Source organism: Lasioglossum baleicum, chromosome 6 (assembly GCF_051020765.1).
Source record: "Lasioglossum baleicum chromosome 6, iyLasBale1, whole genome shotgun sequence".
Taxonomy (NCBI): domain Eukaryota; kingdom Metazoa; phylum Arthropoda; class Insecta; order Hymenoptera; family Halictidae; genus Lasioglossum; species Lasioglossum baleicum.
The window spans coordinates 2,034,894-2,053,767 of record NC_134934.1 but is presented as its reverse complement, the minus strand read 5'-3'; the positions used below and the strand labels follow the sequence as shown (position 1 = coordinate 2,053,767).

Below are 18,874 nucleotides of genomic sequence, written 5' to 3'. Positions count from 1 at the left end.
GCGACCAACAGTACTGTACCGAGTGTACTGCGGCATCCCTGTCGAAAAACTAGGGCTAAGACAGCGGTGCAGGCTCGCCCCTCGTGGGAAAAGTGTGAGGAACAGCGGTTCAAACGAACCAGGAGCCGTTCACGGCTCGTTCACCACCGTAACACGGCTGCCAGAACGCAGAACCACCGGGTATATTATATACTCGGCTCAATGTGCCAGGGCTGTGTGTGTTCTGTATGTGTGTGTACGTATGTGTGCGTGCACAATAGCGATGCCACCTCTCGAAAGACGACCGCCCGAGATTTCCCAGGTCCCTTCGGAGCCACGAGGCTAGATATATTCTTTCCGGGGGACGAAAATCGAAATTCTGCACGCTTGCGAAGCTACGCGAAAATTAATCTCGATAAAAAGAGTCGGCGGAATTAGACACCTTCAACCCTTAGACGTCCAAGTAGAATCAAAATAGAAAATGGTTGAATTGTAACCAATACAATTTGATCATATATATTACCAACAAATTCCGAGACGCTCACGAACATGGTTCAGTTTTAACCAAGAATAATTTAGTCATAATTTTTCGAACTCTGGATATTGTTGGATTTTAAACGTTCTTGGGTCAATGTATAAACGAAATTTTTTAGAAATGAAGGGTTAAGGACATCGAAATTGATGTTGGAAGTTAAGGGTTGAAGAGCAAGCGTGCGAGAATTGATAATAGGTGCAACCGCCCGAGACTTTCAAATTTTCGTTCGGAGGTCGCGATTGGTAGGGGTTGTTTCTCCGTGGAATTCCGCACGCTTGGAAATTGCACGCGCCCTGGCGCCGCGTGTCGCGGAATAGCAATCGATGTATTGATCGGAGGGATCGATGGGATTGTAACATTGTCGGATGAAAGAACAAGCGTGCGAGAATTCGGGGTCACGGAGTAGAATGTTGCGGGATCGCCCGCGGGAGAACACATCCACCGGAACACACGCGGCGCCCGTTGCGTGGGCGTTACGTATCTTCGAGACGAACATCGAGGAATGTAGGAATGCCGGGAGTATCTGGTGAGCGATACGTGTACGTAGCGTGAGTGAGGTGTAAACGATATATGGTATACCTGTGCACGATTCGTAGCCGTCCAAAGTAGAACAAATAAAATCTGTTACAGCTCTGCCGACCGATCACATCTCGCAATCAACATACTCTCCGGTCAAAATATACATATTTTACAATCAATTCGCTCTCGTAATGAGACACGTTAATTTTACTATTTTAATTATTCAAAAGGAGACGGCTTATTAGAACAGAAATGTATAAAGTGGAAAATAGAACAGAAAATCGAGGGACTATGATCAAAAAAAGGACCGCAGCCGCGTTTCCAAAATTCAATTCACGATATCCAAAGGCAAAAGAAATTCGGCACGTTACACAGAACTGATAGAAGAACGAAATTTCGCGAAAATGACCGGCGAGCGCCACGTGGCCGCCCACGTGTCTCTTCGCCAATCGTTCGCTCGTTTTCGGGCGTCGTTAGGCTTGAAGAAAAAGTCCGATGGCGAATTGAATTCGATGAAAAACGGGGCCCAGGGAAAATGGGAAAGCTCCGTTTGACTCTTCTCTCCCGATTCGTCGGGGTTCCCAATCGACGCGATTCTTTATGCCGGTTAGAATCGCGACCGGTCGGCAGATGACGTACACACACATGCACACGCATACGCAGAGATATACATATAATATTTATATATATTTTTTTAGGTAGATGTATATGTATGCGATCGGTTCATATATATATATATATAGCGGAAAACGAACTGCCTTATTGGAAAATTAGTAGGTACCGCGAGAAACTGACGCTTCAATCTGTCCCCGGGCTTCTCCCTCACGCTCCTGGAAGTCACCACCATGGACGGCGGTTTTTCCCCTAAAAGGCGATCTCTCTTTAAGTCACACATGTTGCATGATTATGTGCACGGTATTTTTTTGGGTGGGGTGGGAATATATGTATATATCGTTTCTCTTAACCGCTAGAGCAACAAAAGCATCATTCCCGTTGTTGGAAGAACGACGCGACGCGCGATCACGTGAGAGACACACACAGCACGCGCCTCGAAACATAAATCTTTCGAACACGTGCGAGCGTCGGTTAATAAATAAAAGAGAACGTGGACAGAAAATTCACTCGAACATAAGATAAACAGTTCCGCTACTTGGTTCACACAACTCTGAAAGGGTTATAGTGTAATAATAAATATGTACAGGCTGCTTCCAATCTAGCGATACAACTAAAGACGAGAAAATTCTACGGGAAGAAATAAGTCGAAAATATAGAATACAATTTTTCCAAACAGACTTTCAGTCTCGAGAAAATCGTCTTGAACAATTCGTCAGGTTCGCATGCATTGGTACTTACAAGAAGTAGAATTGGCAAGCTATGGTCAGCCAATTCCTATTCAACATTGCACGCAACTTGACGAATCTTCAAATTTAACGCCGGCTACAAACTGGGCCGTTTATGTCGACGACTAATTTTTATACTTACAGAAAATTTTTTTAATTTCTAGAACACGCATTGAAGTCCCTATTTTAACATATAATATAAATATCGAAATGAGATGCAAGAGTGAAATTTCGCTACGAACATAAACGACCCTGGTTGCCCACAGGGTTTTCTCGAGAACGAAACCTCGGAGAGCAAAATTTGATTCTCCTCGATTTATTTTAACATCCAGATTCACTCCCTTTTTTAGTTGTATCACCAGATTGGCAGCATCCTGTGTAACTGTCGTTTAAAAACACACTGGGGATCATCTATATGCTATGCTCGGTTTCGATGCAAAAGAACACAGGGGGCGGGGTTCCATGTAAAAAGATAGTAAAATGAAAACGGTCACTGCTATGGTATATATATATATATATTTATATATATATATATGTATGTATATATAAACTGCACTATGGAACAATCGAACACTGTACTAAAGTATGGTAAAATCGCAATGTTGCAGGCAGTGTCTGGTGTTCTCGCTACGCGCAAGAAGTAAGTCGTCGTTTCGTTTTATGATTTTTCGTCCCGGCTCGAGAATTCGATCTGGGTCGATTGATTCTGGCGGGGAGGAATAGGTTTATGGTGGGGGGGGTCTGTGGAAGGGGCGAAAGAGGGGGAAAAACGTCTCGTTCGTCGCCGCTGCAAATAAGGCAGGGGATGCCGTGTCATAAAACTGGCAAATTGGCCATACGATCGCCACGCGATCGGCTTACATCCCCTACGTGACCGAACGTCTTTCAGACACGTGGACAAGAACGGAGAACTACCCTCGGACGGCGGTGGCTGGGTCTATTTTGAGCCTGGTTGTCGAGAATTTCATTCGACTAACGATTTTTAAACGAAAATCCAATTATTAGTCCGAATAGCCAATCTTACTTTCTATCACTGATTTCATTCGTGACTGTTCGCAATTATTAATCATTTGTGGCTGGAATTGTTAATTTTATTTCACGGCGCTGATTTTATTCGTAGCTGTTCGTAATTATTAATCGTTTGTGGCTTGAAGAAAAACGTTACGCTTGATGTATTTCCAAACAAGTTGCTGCATCTTTTTATAATTGTATTTTACTTACTAATAACTAATAGCATAAACTTCCACAATATAAGAAATATCAACAACATTTAAGTTTGACGAAGATATTATCACAATTTCTATATTCTAATAGACCCGGACATCATTGTCAACGAGATGTAAAAAGCCAGCCCCATCCAAGAGTTAAGACTCCTTTAACCGACGCCACCTTCGTTGAATCTGCGCGCGTGATCCACGCTGTTAATCTTTCTTAAAAATAAAACCGGGTGGAACTGTAGTCGTATGGTTGCAACCCCTTTATCGAAACGCGTCCCATTTTAGCAACCCCCGTGCCGTGTAGGGCGGCAAACGTTCGGAGCTTAAAGCAGTGGCGATAATCGGTATTCCGCGCGAAAGGCGGGATTCCTTTGCATAATCAGGCCCCAATGCCGCTACAAAGTGTTACGTGGCGGGCAGAAAACGTTGATACCGTGAAACGGGGCGGCCGAGGGGGTGAGAGTCAAAGGGTGTGTTTTAAAGCGCAGCCAAGGTAGGCGGGTACAGTCACGCATCCGCGGCCATCGGATCCCATAAACGCGCCGGTGTGTGTATTTTTTACTGAACGATGCTCTCACGCCCGTAATAAATAGAAGACACGCGCGCACCACGCACAACGAGGGTAGTTACTAGAAAGATAGAACTCGCAACCAAGAGAAAAAGAGAGAGAGTGTGTGTGAGAGAGAAGGAGAGAGGATGGTGGAGAGGAGCAGACATGGCGGTGGCGTGCGGATCCGGCACACGGAGTCTTAATTTAAAAGTTAGATGACACCGACTCACCGCATATAAATCACTCCGGGATTCTACCCACTGGCGACCCTCGCCCCGTCGTTCCCAACCCCCGGTATCTGGTTCGCAGACCGCCCACGCGAAAAACATCCCGGAATTTACGAGGGACTGATGTACCCTAAGTAGAACAGCCTATTTACACCGCCGCGCCGCGGCCAGAAGCGTGGGACCGCATGCATCATCGTACTTTCGCCTAACTGAATTCTAATCCTCCGTCCGTCGTTCTGTAATTCATTGTTTTATGGGTCGTTCGCCTCTCTCTCCCTCTCTCTCTCTTTTTCTCTAGACTCCTAAAATATCACTCCTTTCCATGAATTTCTTCCAAAAACTAGCCGACAAATATTCCTAAAATTATGTAGACGATTTTGTAATTCGTGAGTTAAAGAGTGGAAGACGTATTTTCGAATCCCCCACAAGACGGACTTCTTTTAAAAAGTAGACGACAATTATTTGCAAAATTATATCGACTGAAAATAGCTGAAAATTTAAGAAAGGTAAAATTAAAAAGAGGTCCATCAGTGTTTACAAAACGCCCCGCTTCTGACCACCGACGGTCTCGAATAAAAATCATCGGCTAAGATTATTTTCAACGACGAACGAGACGAGCCAGGTGTCAAACAGCGACGCCACGAGCCACGAGATAGCCAAGGTCCACGATATCAGCGTTAATGTTACCGGGACGTCGGTTTTTATTACACATCCGGTCCGGGAAAGAGCCACCGTATCGTCGTCGATCCTGGCGATATCGTGGCCCGTAACTCCGACGTATTAACTATATTAAACGGCGCAGACTTTTCTGTGTCGTAGATACGTCGTGACGTCAAGAGGAGCAAACGTAGAGAATGGACTAGTACACAGGGAAGACAGAGAGGTGTGTATTAATCTACGGAGGAAAAACGTTCTCCGTGAACGTACACGTAGTTCCTGAAAACGAATTAAAAATCTGTTTAATAGAATTTCGACGTGAGGTTCGAGGGGTACCAGGAATATTTCTGGACGGGCTTTCGGTTGTAGGGGGCGATGGTCTGGAGGGGGTGTCGGACTGTCAAAGGTGCGGTAATCAAAGGCAGCAGGCTCGATGAGAGGCCAAAGCGTGGCCGCGACAATTTATCCTTTGCCTCTCCGTCTCTCCTCGTCCGCCTCGGATGTATCCGGTGGACGTCGCAGCTCCGGCCTCTCTGGAAATCCTCGTTAAAGGGATGGTTTTCGCGAGCTGCGAGCGCGCGCGCGTAACGGACTTACCTCTCGAAACTTCTACAAACTAATTGTATTTCTAGTCACTAATTGTATTGTGTGCATCTACGAATGGGAGCAACAACGCCGTCCGACTTGAAGCCGGACTCACTTTTACTCTCGCGCAAAAGGCGACACAGCAAACGGGCCCGCGAATAATTCGCTGATCGTCGATCGATCGATCCTTACGCCGGATCGAGCAAGATTCTTTTCGTGGTTCGCGGCTTTGGCGAGGAGGGAACTTGTCATCGACTCTCCGATGCTCTGCAGATTTCATTGCGGTTGCTCGTTACGGAAAAATTAGCATAGTTACAATCGTTACACATTACACACATCATCAATCTTGTATGTACAAGGTTGACATTGACGAGAACCCTCAGACGTTCCTCATAATAAGACTTCACATTTCATTTATTTCAATCCACGTCATAAGATGTATTACTTTAAAAATATATTTAGCATTATGAATAAAACTTAATTGGTTGGTTTGCGTAAAACAAAAATGGATGACATACTATCCCAGGATCATATATGTATACAAATTATTTGTCAAGATTGTATAAGGACTGGAAAAAGTATGAGACAATTTCTACCAATATACACGTTGACCTTATTTCAAAAATTTTTCAGATCAGACATATTGTAGTGCAGATTAAGCTAGAAGCAGGGTTAAGTCTCCAGTAAATATTCGTTTTGTCGATTCAGAGTCGGCAGGAGTTTCGAACAATTGTTGGAATAATGGTGGCTCCAGCCGAAAAACGGGAGGCATCGCGAGGAGAATGCGCGTCGACGTCGTCCCTAATAAGCGCGATCTCCGCATAGCGGCTGCCCTGGCCATCTGCATCACCGCGTATGCACCAAACGCGTAGCTGCACTACTGCCGGCGCGGCGTGTAGTACGTTAGCGTTGTATGCGATGCGGCGTGCGTCCGTGAATGCGGGCGAACCAGGTGTGCACGGCGAAACCAGCGACGCGTCTGATTATACAGTCCGCGGTTCCAGAATCCGGGCGTCGCGACGCCTAGGTCATATAGCTACAAGTCTCTCTCTTTCTTTCTCTCTCTCTCTCTCTCTCTCTCTCTCTCTGTGTCTCTCTCTCTGTTTCTCGCTCTCTAAGCCCCTAATCTGACCCCGTTGAGGTCGGGCCCCAGAGACAGCCGGCAGAATTTACGTTCCAACGTGCTAATCGGTGACGCAAAATGAAATTAACTAATTATTAATGTTGACAACCTTTCCACCATCACTGACGCAAATCTTGACTTCCAAACGAGCAACAAAAATCAATATTTAATCATTTGTAGTCTGCAATACTGGAAGATTTTTCTGTTTGTATGTACTAGAAAATGTTCCATTTCTTGCTGGTTGTGTTTCAGCTAACTTGAACATAATTATGAACTTTCTGACTGGAAGTGTCGAATTTGATTCGTTTAATAATGAACTACTTACTTTGGATTTGTTTTTAAAATCTCGTCTACGTTTTTGGTAACGATCAACAACATTGCTGTTCATTTATACACCCTTGAACAATTATATGTACATTGATTTAGAGACACAAAAATGTGCACTGAAATCATGAAACCTATCAATTACAATGTTACTGAACATGATAGATAATGTTCGAGACTTCGACACAAGAAATAAAACTAGAACAAAAGGCCAAAAACTGCCAGCCTCAGAAAAGTGGCAAGTACCCGCAAGATTGATCGTGAAGATCACAGCAGAACCGTCTCGTGCGACACCGTGGCGGCCAACACAGCATCGAAAGGGTTAGTATGCCGCACCGTAGAAGCCACGGGGCGAAGTTCATAAAGTTTTTCCCGGGGCAGGCACTCGAGTAATATCTTATGCATTCCGAAGAGCTGCGCGAACGGGATCGAAACGCGCGGGATTCTCCTCGGAATGAGAACTTTGTATTCGGAGCAAGTGATTTTGTTGCATCCGGGCGGTGGCGTGCCGGCTCCCCCGCCAGTAAACAAAGTAATTTCAATCCCGCCAGTCGGTGCCGGAAGCGGATAATGCCGGGGCAAGAACCCGGGCCAGCTGAAAGGCGACGTCGGATCCAACTGCCAGTCGCTCGACCGTCAAATTGCAGTGTCTTCGGATTAAATTTCGATGGAGCTGCCAGCGGAGGCAGCTCTCGACCTCCGTGTCGTAGGTGGATCAGTTTAGGTGCACAAAGACCTGTCCAGCTTCAAGAACGAGAAATGCGTCGATAGCTCAGAGTCGATTCTTCTCGACAGTAGGACCAAAAAGTCCGGTAAAAATCGGTTTCCAGTAACACTAGTTCAATGACTAGTTATATATATTTTATTCTACAATTATTGAAACTCTAGAGATCTTTCCATTAGATTGAATAAATTGTTTCATTAAAGCACAAATCTAAATAAATTCACTCTTGTCATTTGTACAACACACGCCACCCACATTGAGTTTTAAAATCTTATGAACAGGACGAATTTATTAATCGTGTAAATAATGTTAAATATAGTCTGTATCATCCGTGTTCAGATATAATGATTAAATACTAGCCTCGAGTGTAACTATTGGAAATTCAATGAAGCCTGTTATCACAGGATTTGATGCAACGCAGAGCACATTAAATGACTGCTCATTAGCAAGCACATTTTAGAAAAATATCTGCAGAAAGTGATTGAAGTGATGCATTCAATTATAAATCCCTCCAAAGTAGTAATTTTACTAAGAAAGAATCAAATAAAAAATAGGAATGGCTCCCGTAGTGGACAACATTTTTCTATCAGCAGATGATTGTAACTAAATTCGGAGAAAATTTATCCGAAAAATGGAACATCCCCGGCCCTTGTAATTAAACGAGACAGCGAGTCGCTGGTTTCGTCCGATCATTACTTATTGCAGGACCGTGTCCACAAGCGTGTGTATCACTGATCCACCAGCGAGCGGGTCCACGTTTGTTATACAATACCTCCCGGTCGTCGGGGGTCTAATAAAACTTTCCCTGCAAAATTCAAGAGACAGTCAGAGGGATGATCTTTGCACCCGGGCCGCTTCATCACGAATTCACACCGGATCCCCATGACACAGATCCGACGCGGAAAATGTCACGAATCCAGCCGGAAACCGGCGACGCCCGTGACATCGACGCTGCCGGGGTCCGCGTTCGCTTTTCCGCGAAATCTGTACTCCGATCTCTTGAGCTGATGCCACGGATTTTTCCACGGTTTCTAATAGGTCTCCGGTTCTGTCAGCGTCCGTGTAGCCGAGGGAGGCGAGCTCTTCGAATTTCCCGGTGTGGCCTCGGAATCGATCCGAAGCTACCGGTGTGTCGGGCAACGTAAACACGCCGGTGCCGGGGATAACCATTAAAGCGAAGACTATCCAGGTGCGTGACGCACGAGCAGGTATTTATGCAAAGCCGTGTGTCCATGACGCGGACACCCTGCCGAAAATCTCTCTCCAAGCTGTCCAGAAAGGGGTGGATGAATGGACCCTGTGCCCGAAGAAAAAGAGACGCGTCGCTCCTCTATCCATCTATCTCTCTCACTCCCCCCCTTCTCTCTCTCTCACTCTTCAGCTTGGTTCCACAGCCCAGAAATAGCGACGAGGTAGATGCTTGAGCTCGCCCACGTGTTGGCCGCGTGACGTCACGTTGTCGGCTGTGGTGGGCGTCGCGAGCAGGAGCCAGGATCCAGGGGATGAGCCACGGTTATGGTGGGGAGAGACTAATTTGCAGGGGAGAGAACGAGAGAGCAAGAGGATGGATGGAGAGCCACAGACCCGTCGACGTCCGTGGGAACAGAAGAAATAGCGTCAAGCGAACCAGAAACGGAAAGATACGCCGAGAAATGTGAAGACCCGGCTGGAAGATGCTCAAACGTTGATAGTTGGAGAGTTACGGGATCGCCGGAGTTCCAGGTGAAGATTCCTAGCTCGAGGAAGTTAAACGGCCCCGGCCGCGGCGTGACCGAAAAATTCTTCCTCGAGCTTCTTCTGGACCAGCGTCCTCTTCGAGATTTTTCTAGCCGGTTTGCTCAACGTTTTGCTCAATGTTTTGGTTAATGCTCAACAAAGGTAAAAGGATTATGGAAGAGTTGGGAAAGAATGGCGAAGGGAAACGAAGTATGAGAAACCTCTTTTTCCGAGAAGAGAACGCGCATTAATGAAAGACGCTGCTGCTGCTGTTGGAGGTGCTGCGTCTCTGAGGGGAAAAGGAGCGATCTTAGACAAAGCGCGAGAGCAAACTCTCTAGAATAGGGAAAATAGAACACGCCAGCTAGGAAGAAATATAGGCGAGAAAGATTGAGAAATGGGGGCGAGGGAAATCGCATCTAACCAAAAAGTACCTGCATTTACCAGTTAAAAAAGAAACGGCGAACAAACTACAAAAAAGGTGGAGAGGAAAGAGGAAAAGAAGTATAACGCCGGGGGATGAAGGAGGGCGGCGAGGGTGAGAATTGAAGAAAACAGAGACGGAAGGGCGGTAAACGGGGCTAGCGAGCTGCGGAGCAAGGGGTGGAGGTTATACGGGCTAGCGAGGCACAGAGAGAGGGGGGGGGAGAGAGAGAAGCGAGAGGGATACTAAGGATCAATGCAACGACGAGACCGGGAGGGCAGAACCCGAGAATTCCCGCAGGATACCCGTGCGATATGCCACGATACACGATCGCGGAGATCCGATCAAGGATTTAACGGCTACGAGGATAGCTGGGATGTCGATCAGGCGTCCACGCATCCTTGGCCAAGTCGATATTCGAGAAGAGGATTGGAGAAATTGGAAGAAAATTCACCGGCAAGGATTTCCGCCGGCTGATATTTTCGCTCGCGGACGAAAAAACAGGCTTACCCGCGTTCCTCTCGATCCCCTTGCGCGACTCCGGGAAACTCGCGACTTTTCTATAGAGATCCCCGAGATCTAGAACTCGTCCCTCGGTCTTTGTGCCCGATGATTGAACCCCAAGCGTCGCCGATCGGGCCGACCGTTCCCGATCCGGCATCAACGATCGGGGACTGGAAATTACAAACGAAGATGTATTAAATCAATTTCAATCCTGTCGTCCTGGTTCGCGAGAACAGATGACTATCGAGGGAGAACGGTGTCCGCGATAAAGAGAGAGAGAGATAGAGAGCCCTATCTCACAAGGGAAAGCAGAAGAATAAGAAAAACGGGAGACACCAATACCCCGGCGACGTTGCATCGAGCGTCGTTCCTATTTCGTGCGAGCTTCTCTCTCTCTCTTTCTCTCTCCCTCTCTCTCTCTCTCTCTCTCTCCTGCTGATGCGCACCTCGATGAATCGGTTCACAGTTCGCCGATCTCGTGACTAATCAACCGTGATCCACACGTATCTACATGCCTGCGCGCACACACACGCACATCAGTGGACGATGTGTGCTCGTATGGTAGTCTGGTACACCGTGTTCTCTATTCCCGGCAGTTCGAAACCGGCTCGAATGCGTCGCACAAAAGCGACCGAGCGCGACGTGGTGTGTCGAGTGTTCTCGTGAACACACGGCACGAGCAAGAGAGCTCGCGGCGTAACACAGCGAGATCCAGCCGTCGGTAACCTAAATTTACTCATTAGCCAAGGATGAACCCGGTCTCTCGCTTCCCACCGCGGGCGCGGGTTCGGGCTCGTGCTCGGGCTTGGGCGCGCGCGCGCACACCGACGCCTTCGCGATAATGCAGTATCGCTTTTCATCTGCCACTCCATTCGGTCCGATCTCTGGCTGCGCGCGTAGAGTAGACCTACTTTCCCCGTTCCGAGTATTTCAGACTCGCGCTCTCTCGCTCTCTTTCTCTCTCGCGAACAGAGAAACGCGATCGGTCCATTTTCCCGATACGTTCGAGCGGACCGGACTTTCGGCTCCATAGGCGTCGTAAACCACTGGCCGAGCAGCTCGTAAACCCAGGGTATTACGTTCGTCCCCCCAAAACCAGCAGAAAACCAGCCTCTTCTTGGACCAGAGAGACGGGGTCACAATGAGAGAGAAGTTTCTCCATTCGGTCTCGCCAGAAAGTGGCGTCTTCGGAGTTCGAACCACGCCACACCGTTAAGAGGCGAGGCGTTAATCGCTTTATGAACACGCGTACGCGGCGACGCGTGAGCTTTTTCAGACTGCATGAGCATCGGATCGGTCGATTACACTTTCCTTGGTCGGCTCGCCTGTAAATATCCGCGGTACAGGTGCACACACTCTCCGTAAACCAATTATCCGCTGACACGGAAAGCCCGTGCTCTTCTCGTGCAGCGAGTTTCAAGGGCAGAGCTGACCCTCCCGACCAGCTAGCTCTCTCGCCCTAATGTCTCCATCCCCCATCTCCTACCGCCGATCCTCCACGGCGGCAGCCTCACTGACGGTAATTCGACGGTGGATTTGACGTTTAACCGCGCCGCTACTGAATTATACGACTGGCGCCGCGAGGATGTGACATCTCGAAAGAGTAACGGGCCAATATTGCTGTCAGTGCCGATGAACTTCGGGAAAAACTGTCCCGGCGAGCTAAGAAAGAGAAGTTAACGTGGCCCCGATACTAAATCGAACACCAGGATACCGTACACCACACGCGTACCTAGTACCTACCCACGTTTCGGTGGCGCGGTAGCTACCCGCGCTACCCGGTGCTCGTAAGATTCGGGTCGCCACTTGGAACCTCATTTTCTCGCTCGACCCTACAACCGCACCACCGTGAAAACACGTTGAATTATCTGCAATAATTCCAGGCCGGGGGAGCGAGCCCGTGTTTCGATATTAAACGGTGTAACTCCGCGGGTCCCGGACTCGCCGCGCCAGAGCAAATAAACCCCGCCCACCCGCGTTTTATCCGCGCGCGAATTCCAGATTCCTTGCATTTTTAACGATCGCCCCGTGCTAGCCGACCGCCGCAAAGCGCGGCAAATCCGCTTCAAACGGCTCCGCGAGCAATTCGTCAAGCGCAATCTCTGTCGCGGGCTGCTTCGACAGAAATACGTAGGATTCGGTTTTCATTCTCTGTCCTCGGGTTGCTGGGTCTCGTTGAGAATTAGGATTGTAAATCAAATAGCTCCTTTAGATTTTGATGAATTTTAGAGAATCTTAAAGGTGCATGTTTTTTTAGCTACCATCATATTCAGGGGTAAAAGTATATATACTTTAACCCTCATACGCTTTCAGCTCGAAAATTGATCCAATTTTAGTTTCTAAATAAGGCAAGATGTTTGGTTTCTTCTCTATTTGTCTTACGCTTTGATATACTTAGGTGTTTAAGATATGACATTGTGAATAAGTTAAGTTAGTTCTTGAGCGATAGTACACGGATCCATTTAGACTCGCAATCGATAATACAAAATCATGGTCGACTTACATGGGTATTTCAGATATGACATTGTGAATAAAATGAAAATGGCCGCAATTAGTTCTTCGACGATGGTACACAGGTCCACTTTGACTTAGTATTACAAAATCATGATTGACTTACATAGATCCTGGCAAATAATTGAAATGTGTCAGCTGTTGGATAGATGCAATGAGAAGATTGCCGGAAGAATCACCTTGAAGAATGCTTAAATGGACCTAATTATCGCCAGATGCGCTGCTGTGAAAAATGTCCATTTTCTGCGAGTTAATGTACGACATGAAAGTGGATGAGGTATGATCGCAAGATCTTCCAAGTAACTATTTCTAAGGAACGTATGAGGGTCAAGGAAACTCATCTGAACATCTGTGCAGCTATTCCTAAGGAACATAAGAAGGAGAATCTGTGTAGAGGTATTAGCATTAAAAGCACTAGAAACTTGTAGAAGTTAGAAGCATTCAGTCCCTGGGGACGACTAGTTTCCAAGATAAGCAATCAATTACAATTAGCAATCTTACTTGAGGAGACTATTTTCATTCCCAACGTATGAACGATGGCCGCTAAAAAAACGAATACACACAGAATACTTCTTCGAAGTCTATGTCCTATCTACTCATTAAAACCAGAGGACACTAATCGAACAACAGCCCTGGTAAGAACGACGAGCCCATCCACGAAGTGTCACATCCTCGTCGGCGCTTCGATCCGTGTGTGTGTGTGTGTGTGTGGTCGCCTCTCGATTACTATATATCACGGACACACAAGATCTGAACGGAAGAAAAGAGAGTGGTTTTGTTTTGAAGTCCGCTACGGGTTGGTTGCGTGTAATCGAGAGAGGAGTAAAAGAAGGTGAACGCAATAGATACTTACATGGGCGTAACGCGACGGTCATGGGTTAGCTTCGAGAAAAGAACAGAGATCGTAACACGCGAGGGCGACTGCAACAACGGCCTAACACACATCGTGTTCTCGCGGCTCTCTTCGGGGCTTGTATATAATTAAACCCTCGTCGGACCGAGGATTCGGCTGATCGATAACACCGACCAGCGGAGAGTCGGTCGACGTAAGTCGAAGGGGGAAGAAAATATATAGTGATCGAACGTGGACTCACCCTTCTCGGACTCGTCAGGCTCGGGTGTGCTGCGCTCCTCCTCGCTGCTGCTGAAGCTCCTTTGGGGTTGAAGAGCGCCCTGCCCGCCCACGGACTGTGGGGGACGCGCGCTCTGCATCTGATGCACCGAATGTTGCTGCTGAAGATGGACCTGGGATCGAGGTGGGACAGCTTCTACCGGCGGCTGGCCATATGTCATCGCGAGGTCCGTGTTCTGGTCCTGCGAACCGAAAAAGTTCGGGATCTATACGGTTCCAGGGGGCGGGAGAGAGAGCGCGATCTCGCGCGCGCGACCTGCGGCCAAAACTCGTCGCAAAAACTCGCAGAGTAGCTCGATCGGAATCCCACGAGAGCGTAAATCCGGAGCGTCAAAAGAGAAGATCCGTGTGCGTGTGTTTCATCGGGAGACTTACGATTCTCGGTAGCAGCCTTCTGAGCTGTCCGCGTCGAACACAGAGAGACGAAGAGAGAAAGAGAAAGAGCTGACTCTACTAAAAGAAGCAGAAACAGGAGAGATACGGGAGAGAGAGAGAAAGAGACAGCTTATGCGTGTTATAGTCATACTTGGCTCCGCTAGCGTACTAAATTCTCTACCTACGGTCTCTTGCAGGATTCTCTAAAGTACAAGCGAGAATGTTACTCTGGATCTTACGGTGGCAATAGGGGTAGTTACTTCTAACTAGAAACGATGCTTCGATTAATAACAAAAGGTGCAGAAGGTCGCCGCCGGCAAATGCGTATTTTGCAGCTCGACTATACAGTACGATGCGTCGATGTTCGATAAAGGGGACGTGCTGAGTCGAAGAATGACGGTGGCGAATGTTCGATGCGGGATGATCGAAGGCGCGGGAGATAAGATAAGTCGCGCGTGAATCGATTATCAGCGGGGTCCGGGGGCGAGTGTAGTTGAAACCAGGATAGAGCCCAGCGTCGTCCCCTCCTTGTTCCATTCGATAACTTCGTTTTCGCGGATCTTCCGGAAACTGGTCGTTTGAGAGGCCTCTCGAGCACCGCCTACGCAAGAATATCGGCTAGCGGGCGCTCCTACGCGCTCGCAGCTCACAAGAAGAGAGAAAGAGAGACAGAGATAGATAGATAGATAGATAGATAGATAGAGCGTGTGTGTGGGGGAAGAGGACAGAGAGCCGGCGTACTTGTTGAATGTTTAATTTTCCAAGAGTCTCGCAGCGTCTCGAGCGTTAACGTCATCGTCGGGCCGAGCCGGCTCGATCGAACGAGGGAATCGGGCTTCCTTACCGGGTAGATTTGTCGTTGGCGTTGATAAGTTTGTTGCTGTTTCATAAGATAGTCGATCTCGCCGGTGTACAGGTTCGGGTCATCCTCGTCGAACGCATCCGGATGACGCGGCGGCTGCTGCACCTGGTGAGCGGATGATACTTGTGGCGTCGGCAACGTCCTCGTGTGAGGCGACACCGACATGTCCACTCTATCGCTTGTGGACAGCGGACGCACTGGCACCTGAAATCGCGACCAGCAACTTCCATTTTTCTCGTGTACCGAGACCCCCGCGGTCTGCTTCTCGCCCGCGATCCGCTCGCGATCCGCTCGCGATCCGCCCGAGGGTCCTGCGGACACTGTCTCGGCTGCGGCGAGGCACTAGGCGATTCGTTCGGGCTGCGCGACTTTGGACCATTCACGAGAAACGCGAGATTCATTCTGCACCCCCCGATAATCGTGATTTTTGACGAAACAGAATTTTTGGTTGTTATCCAACTTTTTAATAAGTGCGCTGTACCTAATAGAAACTTAAAAATCTTCTCACAACGATCCCAAACGAAATTGTTAGATTATGATATTGAGGGTGAGTTGTTGGTTTATGATTGAAGTTTCTGTTGCTGTTAGAGGATCTGTTAAAAAATCCTCAGCCATGGACCATAGACTTCCAAAATTATGGAATAATCGCCGGTAAATGATAAGTCAGCTGGAACCAAGGCTCCAATGTCTAACTTTGTAGCTGTTAGGTTCGCGGTGGATAGTCGCGATACCACTTTGAAGTACATTTTTGCGGGTTTAAATTGTTTGTTAAGTTTTAGGTTTGGAAACAACAATTCGCTGAACTCCGTTGAAGATTTTGGCTTTTACCCTCAAACTCTCCTCCAAAACAGTAGCTAAAAGATCCTAGGATAATGCTCCATTCATTTTTGCTTAACACTTTCTGTCGAATTATATTTAATTTATAATGCTCCTCGTTACGTCACATTTTAAAGAAATATATCTTGCAACACAAACAGGAAGAAATCTAACATTACACAGTTAAAAAAATGAAAATAGGTGATTCTTCACCCTGAGACATGTATGAGGGTTAAAATATAAGAGATTGATGTTCTCTCAATGTTTACAGGACAACATTTTGATAAAAAGTACTTTTAAAAAAGTATCTGACACATGGTTTTTGGCATCAGTTATCGTTCATGTCGAAGGGGTAAAACAATCCTTAAAGTATGGATGAGAATTTAATCAGATACCTTGGAAATTTATAAAACTAGGAGGACATTAAAAGTAGCAATATTATGTGTTTTTACTACTGACTGTAAAATGTCTGATACTGTAACTAGTGTTAGATTTTTCACGAAGAAGTAGGTACACAAATGTGTCCTGTACAATGCTGTCCTGGGTTGAATAGTTTCCAAGATATCGATCAAATATACATTGCTCATCCTAACAATGAGGACTGTTTTCCCTTCCTTTCATCTCTTACTACAAAAATATTCAATCTAAAAATACAATAATCTAAGAACTATTTTCTACGACAGCATCACCAAAGCTAACAAATACCTCTCAGATACGTCCTACGTTAAAAAATGAAGTACGTGTTCCACAAACAATGTATGTATGCGAAATGTTCCCCTTCCTAAAACCAAGTGCATGAATCCAAAGTGTGCTACATAGCTCGTAAACTATGATATCATAATCTAGAAACTTTGCATCTACAAATGCTGGAGCAAAATGTTGCGGGTAATAGCGCGAAAGACGGAATCGTCCAAAGTGTCGCCGTTGGTCAGGATTGGTGAGTATGACAGTGTGATTATGGTGATATAAACGGGCGTCGGCTTAGGCATCGCCGAAGTTGGTAGCATACGGGATTGAGCAGGGGTGGGGGTGTTTACTTTGCGGATAATCTGTATCGTTTTTTTCTTTTTTTAGTTACATCCAGAGCAACAGTGCGTGCACGAGCGCTATGTTTAAATATACCTCCGCTGGGAACACTACCCCGCGGTCGAACAGAAAAATGAGAATGATGATTGTAAATCGTACTTGCTCTTGCTGAGAGTACTGTCTTCTGAGCTGACTCGCGCTCCTTTGTAACAAGGGCAGATTCTCCTTCTCAGCGGCGCTGTGCGCTCTCTCGAGTTTCAGTCTTTTATCCTGAGTTTGGTCCATGAGTCCCGGAGGACCACCCACCTGCATGTCCTGCATCTGTTGCAGCATCGCGTTGTCCGCGGTGCTGAGGCTCGTGTTCGTCATCCATACTCCGGTCCTCGACACGAGTTCTTGCTTCTTGCGGCAGATGATGCACACCCATATTACCTGCAACCAGAGGAAATCCCGTTATCTCACGAGGAACGATCCTCTGAAGCTCGAATTTAAGTATAGTCCTGGAAAAATGCACAAAAAGGCCCGAGCAAACCATCGACTAAACATTTCTAACAAGTTTGTGCAAGCACATTTTCGCATTTCAGATGATCGCGTAAATGAACGCTTTTGCAGATCGTATTTCAGGCAGAATAGTTAAATAGGATATTCGCAAACGCAAAGCAGAATCCCAGGGAGCCGCAATTTTGAAAACTCGGGCGCTCGGGGCACCGGGTCTCTGAAACTTCGCGAAATTTCGTAATTCCGTGGATCCCGGTAGCTCCCCGGTGTCCTAAAAACTGAAAGTTCGAAAAACCCTCAGTTATCTGAAAGACGTCGTAGGTTATTCAGTAGTCCGGTGGCCTACGGTCTTTGCCAGCCGAATCCCGAGTGTCCTGTTTTAGCTAAAATCTTTAATAACATCAAGCCGTTGGAGAGAAAGAGTCCTGGATCCGACCGATCCAGGTCACAGCGGCTGCTTCGAGGATATTGCTAGGAAATTATCTGTAGGAAGTCGACCAGTTACTACGCAAATTGAAGCCCGTGTAGGGCTAGGACTCTCAATTGCGTCGACGACGACTAGATTGGAGGAACGCGTGTGCTCTACGCATGCATGTTGGAGAAGGGACGTCGTTCGTTCGTTTTCTTTTTTTTTTTGCGAGTCAATATTCGGTTGGATCGCGAGGGTGGAAAACGCGTGTTAAAAATACAAGAAGCCGAGAGGGTGCAGCGAGCCAAAAACGCCAGGGAAGTTGGTCCGGGAGCGTATTTTTGGCGTCAGCCTTCGCGGGAAAACTCCCGGCGGCCTTGCCCGTCGGAGGGAAACTGTAAAATCCCGTTTAACGAAGTCCCTGGCTCCGTAGCAGGCCATCGCCTCGGGCTGAATTCTTATGCAAATCCCCGCTGCTACCCGGTTACGTTAAATTAAATCAAGCAGATCCGCAGCCGATGCAACGCCGAACGAAAATAGCTCGCTGGAATCCGGCTACTACGTGGCCGCCCTACCGAAGGGCTCGCGTTGCTAACATTTTCGGGCACGAGGACTCACGGAAACAAGCGTGCTGCTTGGATTAAGTCCTGACAAGGTCTACGTTGGCTGGAAAGGGTGACCGAGTTCGAGGAAAGATGGTGGGGCTGGTGGACTCGCGTTCTTTTTGGAATCGATAGTGCAGTCGATTGGAGAGGGTTCTTGTTGAAAAGAATTCTGGTCTTCTAGATCTAGTGGTTCTTCAGATGTTTTTGGGGTGATCA

At 47.3% G+C, this 18,874-nt stretch overlaps 1 protein-coding gene across 29 annotated transcripts in view; it reads right to left on the bottom strand.

The window, feature by feature from the left end:
* Rim (Rab3 interacting molecule) overlaps positions 1 to 18,874 on the bottom strand; it is a 96,978-nt gene that overhangs the window by 54,786 nt on the left and 23,318 nt on the right. For 15 of the 29 annotated variants that reach the window (XM_076426586.1, XM_076426590.1, XM_076426593.1 and 12 more), the window contains 3 exons: positions 17,306 to 17,578; positions 15,287 to 15,508; positions 14,030 to 14,249 (listed from right to left, as the gene is read on the bottom strand). In XM_076426586.1, the coding sequence (XP_076282701.1) occupies positions 14,030 to 14,249; positions 15,287 to 15,508; positions 17,306 to 17,578 (715 nt within the window). Of the gene's footprint in view, positions 1 to 1,788; positions 13,955 to 14,029; positions 14,250 to 15,286; positions 15,509 to 17,305; positions 17,579 to 18,874 lie in introns of those variants that run through there. The other 14 variants (XM_076426598.1, XM_076426599.1, XM_076426594.1 and 11 more) reach the window with 11 other exon arrangements.